The 20,695-nt window shown below is 45.2% G+C and overlaps 1 protein-coding gene across 2 annotated transcripts in view; it reads left to right on the forward strand.

The window, feature by feature from the left end:
* The first annotated feature begins 837 nt into the window (after nucleotides 1–837).
* NETO2 (neuropilin and tolloid like 2) overlaps nucleotides 838–20,695 on the forward strand; it is a 39,866-nt gene continuing 20,008 nt past the window's right edge. The window contains exons 1-6 of one of the 2 annotated variants that reach the window (XM_074314951.1): nucleotides 838–1,255; nucleotides 10,452–10,508; nucleotides 12,841–12,981; nucleotides 13,596–13,844; nucleotides 16,648–16,671; nucleotides 16,776–16,903. In XM_074314951.1, coding sequence (XP_074171052.1) covers nucleotides 865–1,255; nucleotides 10,452–10,508; nucleotides 12,841–12,981; nucleotides 13,596–13,844; nucleotides 16,648–16,671; nucleotides 16,776–16,903 — 990 coding nt within the window. In that variant the 5' untranslated portion in view covers nucleotides 838–864. Of the gene's footprint in view, nucleotides 1,256–10,451; nucleotides 10,509–12,840; nucleotides 12,982–13,595; nucleotides 13,845–16,647; nucleotides 16,693–16,775; nucleotides 16,904–20,695 lie in introns of both variants that reach the window. The other variant, XM_074314950.1, reaches the window with a different exon arrangement.

A 20,695-nucleotide genomic window follows, 5' to 3' on the forward strand; every position in this document is an offset into this window, starting at 1 on the left:
ATGGAGAAAAGAAAGGATAATTAATGCCACACACTAGGCAGCAGTTGGCAAATTTGGAGATTTTTACCAGCAGACTCAAGCCACCCCGTGAGCACGGCTTAGAGGTTAAGAGAGCAGTCTCTGGAAGCAGGTTGCCCGAGTTGACAACCCTCTCTCTCTCTCTCCATGTGTGGCTCTGGACAAATCACTTAACCTTTCTGGCCTCGTTTGCCCCACGCTCTAACAGTACCTACCGCATGAGGCGAGGCTGAGGTTAAAAAGCGTGGATTCATACAGTGTTTGGTCCTGTGCCTGGCAACCTAGGAAGCGTTGGGTGTCAGTAATCATTACCATAGGTCAGGTTAACTCACCTGGCACTAAAGGGCAGGTGACAATCTCAGGCCCCTTATGCCTGAGTCCGTGCCCAGATCCGCGCCCCCCTGCCCGAGGCAGGTAGTGGAGCAGGGCTGAGCTGGGCAGTGGTTTTGACCTTGAACTGAAGACCTAGGAGGCCGAGGAGTCGGTGCCCGCTTCCCCTCTGCGGGGGCTGCGAGCCGGGGTGGGCGGCGGCGCCCGGCCCCTCCCTCCCGCGGAGGCCACGAGGGCTCGGACCCGCTCGCGCGGGCGCCCTGACGCGGAGAGGGATGCGCCGGGCTCCCGCCGGGCTCCGGCATCCGGCAGCCGCGGTTCGCGACCCCGCGGGGCGAGACAGAGACCCCCCGACCCTCTCGCCCCTCCCCCCGCACCGCCCCCCGGGGCGCGAGGCCGCGGGCCGCCCCGCCGCGCGATTGGCCTGGAGGGTGCGAGGGGCGCGCGGGCGGGGCGGGGCGGGCACATGCGCGCGGGCGGCGCAGCCGGCACGCGGCGCTCGCGCTCCCCGCTTAAATGAGCCGGGGCTCCCGGCGCCCGCCACTTGAGCGGGGCCCGCGCCGCGGCCGCAGGCGGAGCGGCCCGCGCCCGTGCCGTCCCTCGCTTCTGCGCCGCTCGGCTCGGAGCCGGTCGATGGGCCGGAGCGCCGCGGGGCCGGAGGCGGCGCCCGTCGGGGGCTCGGGCAGCGCGGCGGCCGCCGGGAGGCGCGGGGATGGCGGGCCGCAGCCCCTGAGCCCAGCCTGCAGGGAGGCAGGCTGGTGGCCGCGATGGGCGCCGAGCGGGACTGCCGCCGCGCCGGGCCGTGAGCTCCGCGCCGCCGCCGCCGCCTCGCCGCCGCCCGGGCCCCTCGCGAAGCGCCGGGCCGCCGGGAACATGGCCCTGGAGCAGCTCTGCTCGGTCCTCAAAGGTAAGCGCCCGGGGCCGCGGAGCACGGCGCCCCCTGCGGGCCGAGGCCGGCGCTTCCCGTCCCTGCCCGGCGCCCGGCGCGCCTTTGTTTGCGAGCGGAGCGCGGAGCTCCCGCGCCTGCTGACCGCCTGGCCCTCCCGGCGCCTTCCCGCAGCCCGTGGCGTGGCGGGCCGGCGTGCGGGGACGTGGGACAGACCCGGGGTCGGCGGCCGGGGGGCCCCCCGAGCTTGCCCGCGCGCCTCTGCCGTAGAATTCCGCGCATCGCTCTGCAAAGTTGTGGGGTTCGTGTCATTGGGTCCAAGGCCGGTGTTCGCCGACATGAGTGACAAAGTCAGTGCACGCAAACCAAAGCCCCTCCGAGGCGTCGCCGAACGGTTCTCGCAGAGCCCCACGGTGGCGGGCGGCGGAACGGCCTGCGCGCCCGGCCGGGTCCCACCTGCTGCGGTCGCGGAGGCTGCGGCACCACTGCGGGCGCCGCCACCCGGCTCGGCCCGGCGCTGCCCGGGACCTCGGCTCTGCCTGCCGCTGGCGTCTGTCCTCTGATTTGTCGTACCGGGAATTGGCACGGTCGGCTGGCCCGGAGCGCGGAGCGCCAAGACCCACTATCCATTGCTGCCTCGCGTTTTCCAGGGGGTGTTTTTTTAGATTAAAATGTATATACGTAGGTATTAAGACTGATACAAAGTTGCTGCTGAAACTCGCCTCTATAAATCCTTTTTCCAGTCGTCAGAGAAAAACAGCACCACCAGTAAAGGGCTTCCCTTATCCCCAAATGATTTAAATTGAAAATTGAATAGCTGTGTATTTGTAACATGAAATACTCTCTTTTTCTTTTTTTATCGTGGTGAAGGAGTTAAGGCGTTGTATTAGCAGTATCATGTAGAGCTTGTCGTGGTATCTTAGTGTGTGTACAGTGACAAATGGTATTTTTTCCTTAACTCCATACCAACACTTTCTTCAAATTTGTTTTATTAGCAAATTCAATATAATTTTGCGTTTAAATTTTAATTGGGCAAATATTCTACTCTCCAGATATTCCTAAATTCATAATTGAGATTTCAGTAATTTAGTTTAAAATGTTGAACTACCCAGCTGTATACTAATCTATACAGTTTGTGCTAAGGTAACCCGGGACTTTCTAGCTATTATTTCAGTCACCCCATAAATTCTTAGCGATTCCCTCATTATATTAAATTTTAAAACTCAAATTCATTCCGTAGTTTTTCCTGTCTGTAACTCGTAACTTTATGTAGCCATTCCTTGGAAATTGAGGTTTTGTTTTTCTCTTTCCAAATAAAACTGTGCACGGTAAGATTTCTTATAGGGCTCCTTCTGCGAATTTTCCTCGTCATTCTGGTTGCGATGTGTTTGTGTCACCATCATGACAGTCCGTGTGAGCAGCCCCCTGGGCAGAAATCCGGATATGCTGGAGAGCTAGCGGTACCTGCAGAACTTGAAGAAACAGCTGGGTGGGACAGAATCCCCCCCACTCGTGGAATGGGGAGGGTGCAGCTTTGCTGCCTTCGCCCTGCCAGTCGGTGCACACTGCCCTCTCTGGCCAGCGTGCTGAAGCATCGGGGCTGCACCTTTCCGGAAAGGCTTCTGTGTTGACGGCTACGGTGAAAGCTACAGTAAAAACAACAGTAGTATCTGGCTTTGCTTTTTTTACTCCTACCCAACCTGCGCAATTTTGACATCCCAGAGTATTTTCAAAGTTCAGGCTGAATTGTTGTTGTAGGCTTACTAGTCAGAAAGCAAGCTATTTTTAAGTCTTCTAAAGTTTATGCGTATGTGCTTGTAAAGATGGGGGTGTAAATATTTGGGCTGGAAAGATTCAGGAAATTAACAGAAGTTGATTCTGAGAAGGGAATCTGTGAGACAGACAAGAGTGAAGGTTTGCATTTCACTGCACACCCATTGGTTTGACTTCATTTTTTTAACTAAATGCATGTATTTCCTATACAAAAATAGATATTTTTAAGTTAAAAAAAATTACCTTTGAAAAAATACCAGCTTTTCCCTGTGCTGCCATTCATTGTGTGCCCCAGGCATGAATAAGTATCTTGTAAGTGTCCTGTAGGGTGGATTGCTTCTGCACCAAAGAGGTTCGTATGCGAAGCATTTCTGTAACACTTGAATGAGCATGGATATTACCTACTAAAAGCCTTGTTCGGAATGTTATGGTCAGTTTCTACTAAAACAAATCAGCCATCATGAGTGCGTGAGCATTTAGATAGAAGGTAATTTTCTTTACGATGCCATTGATTCTTTTTGTTTTCCTTTCAGTAGTGAGAACGGAAGGACGACTCTACCAGGCTTTTTAAATCTTCCTTATATTGTTAAAACTAAATAATTCCCTTGAATTGTTTGTGATCACGCCAGGTCTTTAACATTTTACTTTCTCTGTCAAAGTTAAGCGTCCTGGTCACGTGAACTATAACATCAGGATTATAAACTGTTTTACTGTTTGTGTTCCTTCTTCATACTGGCTGCAGGGGAGTCCTATTAGAGTCAGTTATATTTAAATCTGATAAACTGGTGAAATTTTGGGTGTGATAAAGCATAGCTATCCCTTGGCACTGTATTTGAAAAATCTTATCTGAGACTGTGACAGATACAAACTCCTGTCCTTCATGTTTAAACCTCATCCAAGAAAATAAACTAGACAGAGGAAGTACAGTACTGAGAGGCTGTCCCTTTAATAGTGACCTTTTTAGCACAGCCTTGTTAAAAATTAACTTTTCGGCTTTCCCCCCAGGAGCTGGAGAAAATGTTTTAATACTGACAATTGAAAAGTCTGATTAAACAGTGGCTTTATCATAGTAAATTCTCAACTAGAATCCAGCTTATGTATATTTTGAAACCAAACTCACTCAGTCCTGTAATCCACACACATGTGCATTACAAAAGAAGTTCAGATCAAAGCCACTCCGGTCCTTGGTATAAGATAGAAAAAAGACTAAATAAAGTTCACGTCTAAAATTTTGAAACAGTAATCCAAGTACAGCTCTTGGTTACTACACTGTACCCATTCAGCATAATCTCCTATCATTTTTAAATCTATGTTCCTGCAGAATTGTTGATATAAAAAACAAAATGTGTCCCAAGGCACTTTTACCGTTTTTTGAGTTGGAAAGGAGAATCCTAAGAGGTGATCTAATCCAGTAGTTTCCAAACGTAACAACAGAACTCCCTCAAAGAAATCCTTACGAGGGGGTACTAAAAAAACAAAACAAGGGGCCACCCTGGTGGCTCAGGTGGTTAGAGCTCCATGCTCCTAACTCCGAAGGCTGCCAGTTCGATTCCCACATGGACCAGTGGGCTCTCAACCACAAGGTTGCCAGTTCAATTCCTCGAATCCCGCAAGGGATGGTGGGCAGCGCCCCCTGCAACTAAGATTGAACACGGCACCTTGAGCTGAGCTGCCACTGAGCTCCCGGATGGCTCAGTTGGTTGGAACGCATCCTCTCAACCACAAGGTTGCTGGTCCGACTCCCACAAGGGATGGTGGGCTGTGCCCCCTGCAACTAGCAACAGCAACTGGACCTGGAGCTGAGCTGTACCCCTCCACAACTAAGACTGAAAGGACAATAACTTGAAGCTGAACAGCACCCTCCACAACTAAGATTGAAAGGACAACAACTTGACTTGGGAAAAAAAAAGTCCTGGAAGTACACACTGTTCCCCAATAAAGTCCTGTTCCCCTTCCCCAATAAAATCTTAAAAAAAAAAAAAAAGAAGATAGATCAGAGCAAGGTTGCTCTAATTGGTGAGGGGCCTTGCCCTCTTAATTGCTCACCAGAGTGGCCCTGAAACATTGACACTTTTTTACATATTTGTCATATCACTTACAAAATTACAGCCTGTACTAATCTGAAAGTTCAAGTCTTCCTAGTCATAATGACATTAAAACATGTGCCTAGAGTAATACATTGGAAATTAGAGCACTTGTGAGTGAGAAGATATCAAATACTCTTCAAAATGTGACCTGGTCGTGCTAACATTTGATGGTTGTTGCTGCGGATCTAAGGAGGACGCCTGTAAAATTAGAGCTCAGGAGACTGCCATCCCTGGGGTGTGCGCTAACAAGGAGGTTGTCACATTGTGCCCGAAAGAGAAAGCACTTCTGTCTGCTGCAGTTACTTTCTTATAAACCTGATGGGCAGTGGGGTCAGCCTGTGAAGGCTGGATGCCCCCAAAGTTCACCAAGATCCGTCTTCTTGCTTAACTAGTAATTAAAGTTGAGTTTGATTAAATTTGGGTACTTTTTTGGGTACTTGGGAACGTAGTTTATCGAAAACAAGTTCCTGCAACCTAAAGAGTGTGGACTCTTACTGGAGCTCCATTCTGCCTTCATTAGAGACGAGGAAGGAGCAGTGTGACACATGTTGTCACATTCTGGCATCCCCTGAGAGACGTGACATACCTGTGTTTACCACGTAGATACTTACAGCAGAAGGCTTCAAAAGGGGCACATTTAATTACTAACCAAGGTAAATGGAGCCAGAGGTGAATTGAGAAAAGTCGGAGTAGTGGCTGAGTATCTGGGGGGGAGGGGGAAGAATCAGGTATTTTTTTGTCCCCTGATTTATGCTGAAGTGAAAAGGATCTGGGTCACCTATGTGGCTGCTGGTACCCGAGAGGCATGCCTGTTACTTTGTTAGTGCAGGGCTCCATTCTCTGTTCTGTGGCCCAACACATGGCGTGGGCCTGCCCCGTCACGTGACGTCATGGACTCATCCACGTGCTGTTGTAAGCCAGGTAATCTAGTCACTAGAGATGCATCCGAGAAGCAGGCAGACCAGGCGCCTCGTTCTAGTAGAAGAAAGTACCAGCTAACTTAAGTAATAATTTAAATATTACCTACATAACAAAACAGGATGAAGGAGAAAGTGTTGAGCTGCTTGAGAAGTCGGAAAGGCCTCCCAAGACCCAGTGACAGGAAGGAATCAGCCATGCAGATGAGTTATTGCAGCACAAGCAGTAGCTGTCCCTAAGGCAAGAATTAGCTTGGTATGTTGAAGTCATGGGAAGAAAGAGGGCCTGGCCTGTGCAGCCATCGGTGGCTATTGGAAGGACACAGGGCTTGTCAGGTCCCAGATCACATAGGTCCTCTAAGGTCACGGTAAGGAGTTTGGATTTGTCCTGAATGTAATGCGATTCTATCGGAAGATTGGTGAAAAGCTGTGATGTGATCTGATTTATGTTTTGAGAGGACCACTGGCTGCTGAGTACAGAACAGACTATAGACAACTGTGGCAGAAGCAGTCTGTTATCTCCCCAGACTCACTTTACACATCAGGGTCTGTCTGAACTTTAGCTGAGCACACACTCCCCCAAAGTAAAGACTAGATCTCCCAGCTTTCCTTTTAGGGTTAGGTGGCCATGTGACTAAGTCAGTCTGGTCACTTGGATTCGTGTGCCACTTTGGGAAGTGTTTTTTTTTGTTTTGTTTTTTCAAAATGTTGATTTGGAGATCGTTGTAGATTCTGGGCAAGTGTTTTTAAAGGGAAGAGGAATGGCCTGTGTTGTTTCCTCCTTCTCCCCGACCCTAGTGCAGACATGGGAGCTGTAATGAAGGTCTGATGGCTGGCACTCCAGCATCCACACTGCCAGAAGATGACCTTGGAAACAAAAGTCGTACACAGCTGAACAATCTGGTAGAAAGAGGTTAGGCCCCTAGTAGTGAGGGACCAGGCCTTCCCCGAGCCCTTGGCTACCTACTGTACCACAGTTTTACTTGACAGAGAAATATACTCTATCTTGTTTAAACTATGAGTTTAGGTTTTCTGTTTCTCCTGCCAAACCTCCTGTTCACATTTTAGGAGCGTACAAGATCAGTGAAAGAAACAAAACCAGACAGAGAGAGCTGTTGAATAGTCACAGAAGGAAAGTCTGAATGCTATCACATAAAACGAGTCTGGAAAGAGTCCCTAGAAAAAGCAGGTGTTAAACAGTATGAAGGTAATTTTCTAGAAGCAAAGGGAGGTTGATGGCAAGTGCAGATTCTCGGAGACAAGAAGTATTGGGGGGGGGGCAACATAAGACTAGGTAGTAGGGCGCTCCCCAGCATTTCCAGAACCAACTCCCCCACTTCTGCCATCCTCTGCCCCGCCCCACACCCCACCCGTCCAACCCAAACTTGCCCCCACCATCACCAGGGGAGAAAACAGGCAGCCCCTGTGTAGCTTTGATTGCAGTGTCTTCCAGGGCTGGGCCCAGGGCCTGCAGCTTTAGCATCACGAGGGAATTTGTTCCAGTGCAAGTACCCAAGCCCTACCCCACACCTACCGGCTGAAAACCTTTGGAGGTGCCCCCCATGTGTGTTCTAATAGGCCCTAACGTGTGACAGCTCCTGTGCCAGGGACTCAGTTCCCAGACCTGGACGTGGAGTTCCCGGCACGGATGTGGCCTGTTGAAGCCTTGCTACCTCCATCCGACCAGATGGACCTTCCGGAAGTTGGGCCAGTGTCAGTTTCCTGTGTCCTGGCCAGCACTGGCCTGGGATTACACACACACGAAGCGCCACAGCTCTAACAAGTCCCAACGTTTGGCATTTAAGGGCTTTATTTTACTGTCCCATCTGGACTCTAACAAGCGACGGACCAAGACCCCATTGCGCAACTTGGAGGAAGCTGTTTCCTATGACACAGAGTTTAGGCTGATTGACAGTCACACTGTGCCCCTAATTGTTGTGTACGTTTGCCCGGTTCTTTATGGGGCCTTTTTATACCAAGTGGCACAGTTCACTCGGTTGATTAAGTTGCAGTTTTTTAAACTTGGGGGAAAGAAAATTGTGAGCAGCCTTCTAAATAAAGTAGAAAAGAATTGTAGGTTTATTTGGTCTTGTAATTTTATTTTTACTCTGTTTGTTCTAAGTTGTGTATTCTGTGCAGATTTTAAAAATTAGATATTTTACACAAGTGAAATTTTATTGGTCATTGTATTCTGTAATGTTCCTGGCACAATTTATCTTTCTGCCCTGATTTGCTGCTGTTCTCCTGGTTTCAGTTTGTTGATTTCTTACTTGCCCCATTTGCCTGGATTTGTGTTACTTGCTTATCTACTGTGAATTATAAACGTGAAAACTGGTCAGTTGTTACGCCTGGGATTCAGGAGGGAAGGTTCACCGAGCACCAAATGTTGGCCAGTGGCGTGTCCTCTGAATGGTGTACCTGGGGACATAGTGTCCCTAAGATAAGTTGATACCAATGGATTGTCAGGTGTCTGGTATTACCCTGCGTTTTCATTTTGATCATAAATCTTCTTTAAAAATACGTAGTTCAAGATTCCAGTCTTCTAACTCTGACCAGTGCAGACGTGGAGAGTCTGAAGGAAGGCTTGTTCCTACATAACGTGAGCTCCGCAGCGCGACTAGCGACCAGAGAAGGGAAAGGGGCAGTTAAAGCTGCTGCAAGAAGACGGAGAGAGGAGACAGGTGGGGGATGGAGGAACCCAAGGATGAAGAAGAGGCTGATGATTCGTTTGTAAGATGAGAACAAGTGAACGGCGAGAGCTGTCTGCCCACTGGTGACCGGGTGGTAGCTAGTCAGTGGGTGCTGGTGGCTGAGCCGTGGCACCGCCGTCTCCCCGTCACTGACCTAGCTCCCGCCTCTCTGTGCCCCGTCGCCCTCACCCCTGACATCCTGTACGTCACCAATTGCAGTGGACTATGTGTGGGAAGCCAGTCACCGATGTCTCCTGCCACTGCCACCACCACTGGCCTGCTTTAGGTCCTTGCCATCTTTGCTTCCTAAGTGACCTCTCCTCCAGAAGAGTTTAGACTCCACACAACTGTCGGCATTATTGGTCTGAAACAAAGATGTGATAATGTCGCTCTCTAGTTAAAACACTCCGGGTGGCTTCGCTTTATAGTCAGGGTCCAAACTCTTTAGCCTGGCATCCAAACGTTTCACCTCAGCTCTCATCGTGTTTCATGCGCGTGCCGCTGGGTTTCCATGTCAGCTGTTTCTTCCTCCCTCTCCTGGATGGAAGCCCTGTGAGGTCCAACCAGATTACAACTCCGTTTTCTGCAGTCTTGCTCACTGTTCTCCGCTCCTCCAGCAGAGTGACCAGCTCCCTCCGTGCGTCCAGTACGTCCTCTAACCTGTCAGACTCCTCTTGCCCTTGTACTGGAGAGGCTCCCTGACGGGCGATGGACGCCGTCAGGATGGTGGTTTGTCCTCATGTCTGTCATGGATTTAGCAGCATGCCCAGCACACGGAAGATGCTGTTTGCGTCGTCTCATCTCATCTTCGCAACAACCTTCTGAGGCCGGTGCTATTTCCAACATCCCCAATTTGCAAATTAAGTAAACTGAGGTGAAAGGCCCATGGCTGGTACATGGCAAAACCAGAACCCCAGCCGAGATCCACCCAACTCGTACCGGCCATCCTCTTCCCTGTTCCGCTGTGTTCTCCTCCCACATCTGTGTCCAGGAGCCTGCTGTCCGGTGGGTACTCCGAGTGCCTACTGACTGACGAGCCTCGAAAGCTCCAGTGCACACAGGACGGCCAGGCTGCCAGTGTGACTTCCAGTGAAAGGAGGAATGGAAGACATCAGCGCACCAGTCATAGAAATAAGATGTTTAAGAGAACCTTCAAAGCAAAGTAATTCGAGATGTTGGTTAGGTCTTAGAAATATTCAACTTGGGGGTGGAAAAGCTTCATTTGCTGAATAAGCCGCTTTGGAACAGTAGACAGGACAGTACCGCTCCGCCCTGGAATACCCTGAAGACGTCTCTAGGACACTGCTGCCCCTTCCTCGGCCTTTATTAGGAATGTTCTTCAAAGTCAGCGCATGTGATTGACTTTTCACAGGCGTCATACATTGCAGAGCTAGCCAGACTCATGTCAGCTCCGTGAGATGGAGTACACTAAATACAGGAATAATGGGGTCGGCAAAATCTATTGCAAAAAAAAGCATGTTTTTTGATCCATCATAAATTGAAAAATACTTTAAATGCCAAGCACTGTTAGGGCTTGTAGAGTATCAATCGTGTTTTTTCTTGGGTTGTCTTAAGTGTCAAGCAGTTAATCAGAATGTAACATTTAATCCTTAAAAGTCTTGGGAGTGAATGAATGTTAGTAAGAAATAGTGGCCGTGGTTGTCTTCTTTGTCATCTGATTTTCCTTGTGAACTTAATACAATGGATCACAGTCTCCGTTTTTTAACTTCCTTCTCTGTTATTTCTCCAGTGTTGTTAATAACCATCCTGGTGGTGGAGGGGATCGCCGTGGCCCAGAAGACCCAAGGTAACATACTTACAGCGACAACCACCACGTGCTCAGGGTGGGGGGGGGCTTCTTTCAAAGAAGTAACTTTTGAGGGTGATTTCCGTAATCCCCTGACCTACAGCTTTCTGTCAGCCCGTCAGCCTCAGTTTAACTGGGTTTAGCTGCAGTTAATGGGAGTAAATCGTCGCCATAAAACAGTCTTGCCCTGATAAATTTTAAGTGTTGGCATCACCAGGCGCTCCGAGCACACACACTATGGATTCTGTCCAGAAATTTAACGAGACTCATGCCTTATCACTAAGCAAAACTGAAAATCCATTTTTCCAGTGTAGACAAATGAAACATTTCCGTCTGTACCTTCTTTGGAATCCTCTGGACCTGTTCTGTTGTCCTTGTTTATGAAAGAATAGCTGGTGTGATTTTTGAACCAGGTTTCCATGTCGGAGGTTAGTACGTTGCTTATGTAACCTGATTTGTTTTTCCTTTCCATCAAAGCTAAACATCCACATGACAAAAGCCCAAGCATTCTAACAAGTGAATCGGGAAGGTCAGCCGCTCCCATCCTACCGGACCCCTTTTCCTGCCCCCTGAGACCACCACTCTCAGCTGGGCCCTTCAGTGTTTCCCTGCATATTTCTAAACAACATGCTTTCTGTTGCTTCTTCACTACTTCAGCTTTAAGTATCAGATAATGGTTTCCCGCTGTGGAGATGAGTTTTAGCTCTTCCGTGCACGTCCTCGCCACCCTGAACTATGTCGAATGTTCTCTTCCTTCCCATGGGCTCCCCGCAGTTGAGTATAATGTCGGCGGGATTCTGGTTACATCGTATTCAGGATTGACTTCAGGTCACTCCCTGGGCTTTTTCAATACGAACTGCTGTCTTTCAGCTTAGGAAGTTCTTCTTTCCCTTTTTCTTTTCCTTCCCTCTGCTGTTGTCCTGTGAGAGCCTCGATGAGCACCACCCATGACTGACATGGATATATTCCAGAAAAACTGTCCTTAGAACGACAGGCAGTAGGCCAGCGCTGGCCGAGGGCCGCTGTTTGCAAACCTCTGCTCTCAACTTTCCACTAATATTTTCACTTCTGTTTTTAGAAGCTTTCTTTTGTTTGGGGGGGGGGGATTTTTTAAGTGTCCTTGCCTCACACTCTTGTTTTACGGAAATACTCTCTTTTTCTCTGAGGAAACTAAAAGATGCTGTTGTTTAGTGTTACTGTTACTGAGTGTTTGGGAAAAATATTTTTCTTGCCTAACTGTTTCCTCAAGTTGCTTTTTTTGGTTGGTTTTTCTCTGTTTTTCACAGTAGAGACTTTCCTCAAATGTCTGGTGACCTTTGAATTTTGAATATCTGCTCATATTTACGAGGCAAGCTCTAAAATCTGGCCACTCACTGTCTGCAAGTATAGGGGGGCTGCTTACTGCAACCCCCACTGTCGAGTGACCCGCCACTGGGGAAGCCCTTTGTCACCATTGTCGTGTCTTTTTCTTTGGGTTCATTAGACTCCCCAGAGAAGAAGCTTCCCATTTCCTGCTTAGAGACTCCACATCTGACCAAGAGCCCTAGGGTAGGGGGCGAGGGGTGGGGGGCTGCAGAGGACTGTCATTCAGGACGGTCACAGTCACCTGGCCGCCCTGTTCTCAGGCTGGCATTTTCACCCTCACTTGTACCTGGGGTCCTCTAGTCCAGTAACTCTGTCTTCTCCAAAGAAATAATCGCATTTCTGATGTGGTGGTAGGAAGCAGGGTATTGGAAATGAAATGGATGCTGAACTGACTGAACCAAGCCTCGTATTTCTAAGAAGCTCAGTTTCACTGCCGTCAGCGCCCCATCCCCCACTTGCAGACAGGCAGTGCTGCGGGGTGTGATGGCGGCGTTGTAGTGGGATTGGAGCTCTCTGCTTCCGTACTTAGAGGTTGTGCCGCCCGCCCTCCAAGGAGAACTCCTGTACTGTGTCAGTGGCCTTTGAGGAAGGAGCAGAGCCAAATGCACTGACGGTCTGTGATCTTGAATTAACATGCCTTTGTAACCTTGGAGTCTTCTCTGACTTGGTGTTCAACTAAATATAGCAGGGTCAGACCAGAGGTGAACCCCTGGGATCCTGCTAATTCTGTGTCTGAACTGAGTTTTACGGAGTTTGTGTGATTCATCAGACTCTCACATATGCTTTTGCCCTGTAAAGGCCACGCATGTCCTCTCCCTGCTGGCTTATCTGGCAGACTTGTCCCCCAGTAGCACGTTCTTCCAATCACGACGTAGTCTCACTTTTCTCTCTCTTCTGCTGGACTCAGTTTGGTGTGTTACATTTGGCAATGCTGTAACTAATGTTTTAAATGCTGTTTTCCCCTAAGATGGACAAAATATTGGAATCAAGCACATTCCTGCAACCCACTGTGGCATTTGGGTTCGAACCAGCAATGGGGGTCATTTCGCTTCACCTAATTATCCTGACTCGTACCCACCGAACAAAGAGTGTATCTACGTTTTGGAAGGTATTTGACCAATTTCTATCTTTTATTGAACGAATTTTTACTTTATTGTAAAACCAAATACATTGGTGAAATGCCTTATTTAAACCAATTTGAACAAAATTAAACATGTATATGAGTTAAACTCTAGTAATTATAAATATTTCTGAATATTGAACCCATTAACAAGGTAATAGTTGAAATACTATAGGAATTTTGAATCTTCTAAAACATGCTTTGCCTAGATACGCCAGTATATATGAGAAATTTCTCTGATAAGAAACATAAACTAACAGGCATCTCTTAGTTCAGACTTTATGAAATTTCATGTTGGTTCCAACTAAATTTCATGTTAGTCGTTCCTTCTATTTGTTCTATTTTTCTGTTCATCGTGGTACATTGTATCTCATGAACCAAGCATTAGCCTCTCGACCCTAATATTAATCAGTTAAGTATTAATACATTGAGCTAATTTCATAAATGCATAGGCCAAGGGGAGAGATTACTGTAGCTCCACAGAGTGGCTTTCTTGTTGCTGTAACACTGATTACAAATCATATGCATGGCATCCTTGTCTGTGGAGCTGTCGTGCCTCGTCTGCCTCCTGTCGCCCTGATTCGCTTACTCTTATCTTCCAGCTTCTCCGCGTCAAAGAATAGAGTTGTCCTTTGATGAGCATTTTTATATAGAGCCATCGTTTGAATGTCGGTTTGATCACTTGGAAGTTCGAGATGGGCCCTTTGGCTTCTCTCCGCTCATAGAGCGGTTCTGTGGCGTGAAAAGCCCTCCGTTAATTAGGTCGACAGGGAGGTTCATGTGGATCAAGTTCAGCTCCGATGAAGAACTTGAAGGGCTGGGGTTTCGGGCAAAATACTCATTTATTCCAGGTAATGAAATGATCATTTCAGTGGTTGGGCATCTCTCCGGTTTTACGATCTTAAGGCTAGAAAAGAGCTCATCGAGTCCAGTCAGTCCTTTAGGAAATGTAGAGCCTTGTCCTGTGAAAGCATGTGCATCCCTCACCCTGCCTCCTAAGACTCCTGGCAACCACTGATCTTTTACTGTCTCCAGTTTTGCCTTTTCCAGAATGTCATACAGTTGGAATCATACAGTATGTCGCCGTTTCAGATTAGCTTCTTTCACTTAGTCATGTGCATTTAAGGTTCCTCCATGTCTTTTCATGGCTTGTAACTCATTTCTTTTTAACACTGAATAAAATCCCATTGTCTAGATGGACCACAGTTTGTCCATTCTGTTGAAGGATGTCTTGGCTGCTTCCAGGTTTTAGCAATTATGAATAAACCTGATATACGCATTATATGCAGGTTTTTGTGTAGAGAAGTTTCTCACTCATTAGGGTAAATAGTCAAGGAGCACAACTACTGGATCATATTAGAATTTCTTTTTAATTTTTGTATAATTGGATGGTGGTGATGGTTATACAACACTGTGAATATATGTAATGCCACTGAGTTGTACACTTAAACATGGTTAAAAGGATAAATATTATGTTAATAGATATTTTTCTCCAATACAAATAAATTTTAAACAATTATAAACAGGTGTCTAAAGGAAATTTAATTTGAAAGTTTAGATAGGACCTATATATACCAAATTGCCAGATTCACTAATCTAAAATGTCTCAGAATCTTTAATTAGACTGTAAGACCTATTTTAATGTGCACTTTGCTGTATGTAACTGGGTGCTCGGTTCTTGTTAAAATTGTTTTTAATTCCAGATATTTTGTCATGGTTATTAAATTACATATTGAAAAAGTAGGGGGGAAATTTTTAGCTCAATTTAGAAAACATCCCAGAACTGTTCTTTTTTAACTTAATAAACCGAACCCATCTAAGGTGGGGCAGTGACATGGCAGCTCTTTTGCAGAGAAATGTCAGAGATATTTAGACCTTAAACAGCACTAGAGTAAACGTCCTAAGAGCCATCTGGCAACGTTCTTCACCTGCAGGTGAGAGTTGCAGGACATTGTTGTCACTGCATTAAAACTCCCGGAATTCTCCCTGTTACTTCCAGGAAGCAGCAATCCATTAAGAGCCTCTGCTCAACAAACATCACCAGGAACTTAGACAATTTCATGTAAACGATACTACTTTCTCGTCACTGTTAGTAGGCTTCACCCAGATTTACCAGTCCCTACACAAAATTTACTTTATATATTTGACTTTAGATAACTAGACACAGCCATAATTTTGCTAATTATGCATTGCCTATTTATTTTGACACGTGGTTTTTTTTTTTTCTTTTAGTGATAAAATTGTGGAATCCTCACCCACGTTTTCATACAACATGGAAGAGTAGGAAAAACTGCCTAGAGAATTGGAATCTAGCCCCAGCTTAGCTATTGTATGATCTAAGAAAATACAATCTCTCTCTGATTCAGTTTCCTCATTTGTAAAATGGAATATCACATAACCCTCCGGACATTCTTGCCATTAGCTTAATACTAAACGTGATTTATATAAAAACTCTGAAGTACTATGAAATGCAAATGTAAGGTAATATAGTCCAGAAACTAAGCATTTTATTATAATTTGTCTATAATTTAAGTATAAGCCATATAAAGTGCTCATGATACAACTAATAGAGGAAAAAGTTACTTTTATTCAAAATAAGAAATCTTTACATATAAAGTTGTCTGGTTTTGTTTTTCAATGTTTAAAAACATTCAAATAATTAAGAGCATTGTTTTTGATGTCTATTTTCTCTTTCAGGTAATTACACTTATTTGCAAAACTCTGATTCTTATATAATATTTTATAAGGTCTTTTTGATGTTAAGTACCAGTTACTTCAGTTAGTTGATTTAGTTCATAAAACAATCAAGCACTGACCAATTTAATTAGATCAGCTATCTTAATATAAACTATTGGTTCTCAGTCTTCTATGAACTACTTCATAGGGCAGGCTATCCTGTATGTCACCTGTCATCTTTCTTTGCCCTGGTATTGTGAAAAAGCAGCTCACTGGCTACTACTTTTTGTGGTAAATTACACATAACATAAAATTCATCATTTTAACCCTTTTTAAGAGTATGAGTCAGTGGCATTAAGTCCATCGACAGTGCTGTGTGACCATCACCACTGTCCACCTCCAGGACTTGGTGGGCATCCTGAGCTGAAGCCCCATTAGACACGAACTCCCCCTTCCTACTCCCTCCAGCCCCTGGTACTTACGGCCTCTGAATTTGACCACTCCAGGTCCCTCGCGTAGTGGAATCACAGTATTTGTCCTTTAGTGTCTAGCTTATTTCACTTAGCCTCATGTTTCTGGTTCATCCATGTTGTCGCACATGTTAGAATTTCCTTCCCTTTAAGGCTGAGTTGAGTAATATTCCATTGTATTGTACAGGCCACATTTTGTTTATCCATTCGTCCGTCAGTAAACTAGCTACTGCTTTAACAGAGTTATGAGTTGCCAGGCAGCATGTAAGTTAGTAAGTTATTCATGATGGGATCAAGAGTATAAACATGATCATTTTAAAAACCTGGATCCTATGAGTGAGCACCTGTGTATGCTCGTAAATAACCAGTGGTTTGTAGTCTACACCAGTGAAAGCTTCTCCTGTGTTGTTGCTAAATGTAGCCGTAGACATAACTTAAGAGGTTAAGCCTTAAAGTAACTCCAGAGTATCTCAAAATGCCAATAACTTTCTTCTTTTTCCTGTTACAGATCCAGACTTTACTTACCTAGGAGGTATTTTAAATCCTATCCCAGGTTTAGTATATTACCTATTTTTCCTCATGGCGTTTTGGGTCAGTCTTGTTTTTCTTTGAACATCATTCCTCTATTCTTTCTAGATTGCCAGTTTGAGCTCTCGGGAGCTGATGGAATAGTGCGTTCCAGTCAGGTGGAACAAGAAGAAAAAACCAAGCCCGGCCAAGCAGTTGATTGCATATGGACAATCAAAGCTACTCCAAAAGCTAAGGTATAATTATGTATTGAGTCATTTCAGAGAATATAAGACGTGATCTGCATGGTGTGTTATTTTGGTTTATACAGATATTTACTGATTATATAAGCTTTATATAATTTACAACTTTATAAAATTTATTTCTTTCACTTGATTGGGTACCTCCTAAGATCTCAGCATTGTGATAGTTAAATAAGCTACAATGTAAATTTCAGGAGCGTCACACAAACATTAAGATTTTTTTTTAAGATTTTTATTTTAAGAAAGTTGAGATTCTTAAAATCTGTGAATTCCTCATTGAAGAGTATAGGATTGATCCTTGTGATCATAGATTCATGAAAAGGGTTTTATGAGGAGGAAGAATAGGTCACAAGAAGTTAAAGTGCTTTGTCACAGATCTCAGTTGGTGACAGCAGTGTCAAAACCAAAACACCAGTATATTAAGTCTTAGGTCTGTGCTCTCGCTGTGCTGTCCTCTGCTGGTCGTAGAACTTTAACTCTCACAGATTGAGATTCATCACTACTTCTGCTTTTTGCTCTTAATTTACTTACAGGAATAGCAACAGAGAAAATTATATTTAACGTGTATGCATGTAAACAGAAAAGAGAGAATAAGGGTGGGAGAACAACCCTTAAAGGATTATGAATAGCCAATTTACAACTGTGGTAATGTGATGGATTAGGTAACCTGAAAGCCCACCTGCTACGAAACACCTGGAAACATTGGATAAAATATAACATACCATTTTAGAAACATAGGTGGGCTCCAGAAAAAGGAGGTAATTCATATGAAATAGAAATGAAGAGAAAAACTATAACTTAGAGCCATAAACTGAAAACTGAAGTGGGTGGCCCAGTGTTCCCTGCGGTCTCAGTGACTGATAACTCGGGTAGACTTGGTAGGGACGTGGATGAACAGCCACACTGAGACCGAAACAGAAAGGCCTGGGGCTCGTGAGCTCTGTGGGATCCGTCACATAAAGCTGGGACCCTCAAAGGGAGATGATTGCTGCGAGCGGTAGATTAGAAAAACATGCTCCACTAGCACAGGTTGGTAACGAAGAAGCTTATCTTTACGGGCTCAGTGTCAGGATGGGGCTAAGTCAGGGGTCTCCCCTCAAACTTCATACCTAGAAACCTGTCTTGATTAGAGTTTGGGATATGAATTTACATTGCATGCTCAATCCAGGAACCACTTAGCCCAAAAATTAATAAGATGGTCCCTGGGCTCATAAAACTTTTGAGGCAGCTGGCAAGACCAAACACAGAATAGCCATGCAGGCTACAGGCTTGCCACAGAGAAAGCAGGTGAGCTCACAAGTCAAAATTAGAATGCATATAAACAAATAACCCATCACAACTGACAGCGGACATGACAAACAAGGAGTGTATTAGATCCTTAAGAACTTAAGTGTTTTAAATAGCCTACGAGAAGGAATAAAAAAGATGAGGAAGAAAAATGACAAGGTACACTTGCAAAATAACCAAATAGAACTTCTACAAGTAAAAAGTGTAATTATTGAGAAAATTACCCAGAATGTACCTTGGGGTGGGGAAAGGGGCATTGTAGAGTAGCAGTTTAAGAAAATTTTTAAGAACTGACAAAAAGCATGACACACGGTGAGACTCCCAGAGGAAGAAAAAAAATGTGTTAATTGACATCCAGCTCCATTAGGCACCACAGACAGTAAGAACATCTTTAAAACAACTAGAGAAAAAAGAGAGATTTCCTATAAAGAATGACATCAGACTTTCAGTAGCAAACTAGAAGCCAGGAGACAATAGAATAATGTCTTCCAAGTGCTGAGGAAAAAAACTGGCAAGCTAAAATTCTAAAATTCCATATCCAACTAAACTATCATTTAAGAATGAGGGCAAAATTAAGGTACTTGTGGGCAAAAATAATAAACAGATGAAATTCTCCAGTTACAATCCAAGTGTATCCTGTTTCAGAATAACTACAGGAAATTTTGAAAATACAAAACCAGAAAGGAAATACCAGACAAATACCTGATATAGAGAGCTAATGTAGCTATTAAAATAGGAAGGCCACTAATTTGCAAGGAAAGTATCATTTTAAATTTGGAGTACTAATAGAGCCTCAAAATGTACAAGACATGAATTGACAATTGCCAGGGAAAATTGATAAATCCACAATTACATTGGGTAATTTTTTTCACTTCTCAGTAATTAATATGTCAGGCAGACAAATGAGTAGTGCCCAACCGACTTAACCAGCACGGTGTGCCTATGGGGCATAGTATCTTGCGCCCAACATCCCGAGAATACGAGTTTTCTGCAAAAGCATGCACGCAACAGTCATAAAAACTCGTCCCTTCACTAGGAAGGAAAAGAAAGTCTGAAATATATACCAGTGCTTGGTATCAGGCAGAGAGCACCCTCTGACAAAATACAATTAAATTAGGAACCATCAACCACAAGATAACTTTAAAATCCCATATGCTTGGAAACTTAATAATATAGCACTTAGTGGATGATTCATAGGTCAGAAGAAATCAGAATGGAAATTTAAACACATTTAAAACTCAATAACATTGAAAGTACTACATACCAAACTTGTGGATGCAGCTAAAATTACAACATCGAGGCGAGACCCTCCACCAGCAAAAGGATATGACCCACTGAAGGCTCAGATGATGGTGAGCGTTTTTTAGCAATAGTGTATTTTTAAATTAAGGTGTGTACATTGTTTATTTAGACATAATGCTATTGCACACTGAATAGGCTACAGTATAGTGTAAACATAACGTTTGGATGCACTGGGAAGCCAGAAAATTTGTAATACTTGGTTTACTGCAGTGCTCGCTTTTTTGCAGTCGGGAGCCCAACCCACAGTATCTCCCTGGTCGACCTGTCATTCCCATCCCAACTCTAGTAGTGCTTTCTGGAGAACTTGGCAAGCTCATTCCGAAATTCAGGTAGAAGATGAAGGGCCCGGAAGAACCCTGGCAGTGTCGAATAAAAGCAAAGTGGGGATACTCTTGAAGCTAGAGGTGTGGTGGTTGGTTAGTGTGCAGGTGTCACTCGGATATACACGCTGATGAAACTGAAGTATGTGAAAGTAGACTCCATGTGGGTGGAAGCTTGGTGTAGGTACAGATGGATGGCATTCCCCGTCAAAAGGAGATACTCGATAACTGGCACTGCAGCAACTGATGAGCGATGTCAGACCCCTGTCTTACACTTGACATATAATCAATTCTTAACTGTTAAAACTAAAACTTACCTGAGAAAATATAGTATAGTTCTGTGACCTTGAATTAGGAAACCGTTTATTAAAATCAAACACAGACAACACAAAGTGTAAACCTTAAATATAAAGTTTGTCAATTTTCCTACATTAAAATAAGCTCAACCTCCAGAACCAGCCAAGATGGAGTAAGCCCACCGCAGCTTATCACAACTGAGAAGTCTGGACAGAATACAAACAGCAGCACATGAGAATTCTGAAAAGTGACCATTGGAAGGTGGGGTTGGGAGGCAAGTCAGACCCTAAATAATGACCAATAAAGGAGGCAAAATTCAGGTTTTTCCTTCTCCTTTGTCTCCTGCCTGATTCACGGAACTCGTACCTGGTCCAGACAGCAGGGACTCAGGAATATTGGTCTAGCCAGCTGACTGACGGAAGGGGGTCCCCGGCTTGTTTTTGCGCCCCCCCCCAGCTCTGCCCAGAGTCAGCCCCAGTTCCAGACCCGCAGTGCAGCACGACCAAAACCCCAAGAGAAACCCAGTTTCCTTAAAGAGTGGGACTGCGGAGAGGATACGATGACGTCTGCAGAGATTTTA

This window comes from Rhinolophus sinicus, linkage group LG11 (genome assembly GCF_036562045.2).
Source record: "Rhinolophus sinicus isolate RSC01 linkage group LG11, ASM3656204v1, whole genome shotgun sequence".
NCBI lineage: Eukaryota > Metazoa > Chordata > Mammalia > Chiroptera > Rhinolophidae > Rhinolophus > Rhinolophus sinicus.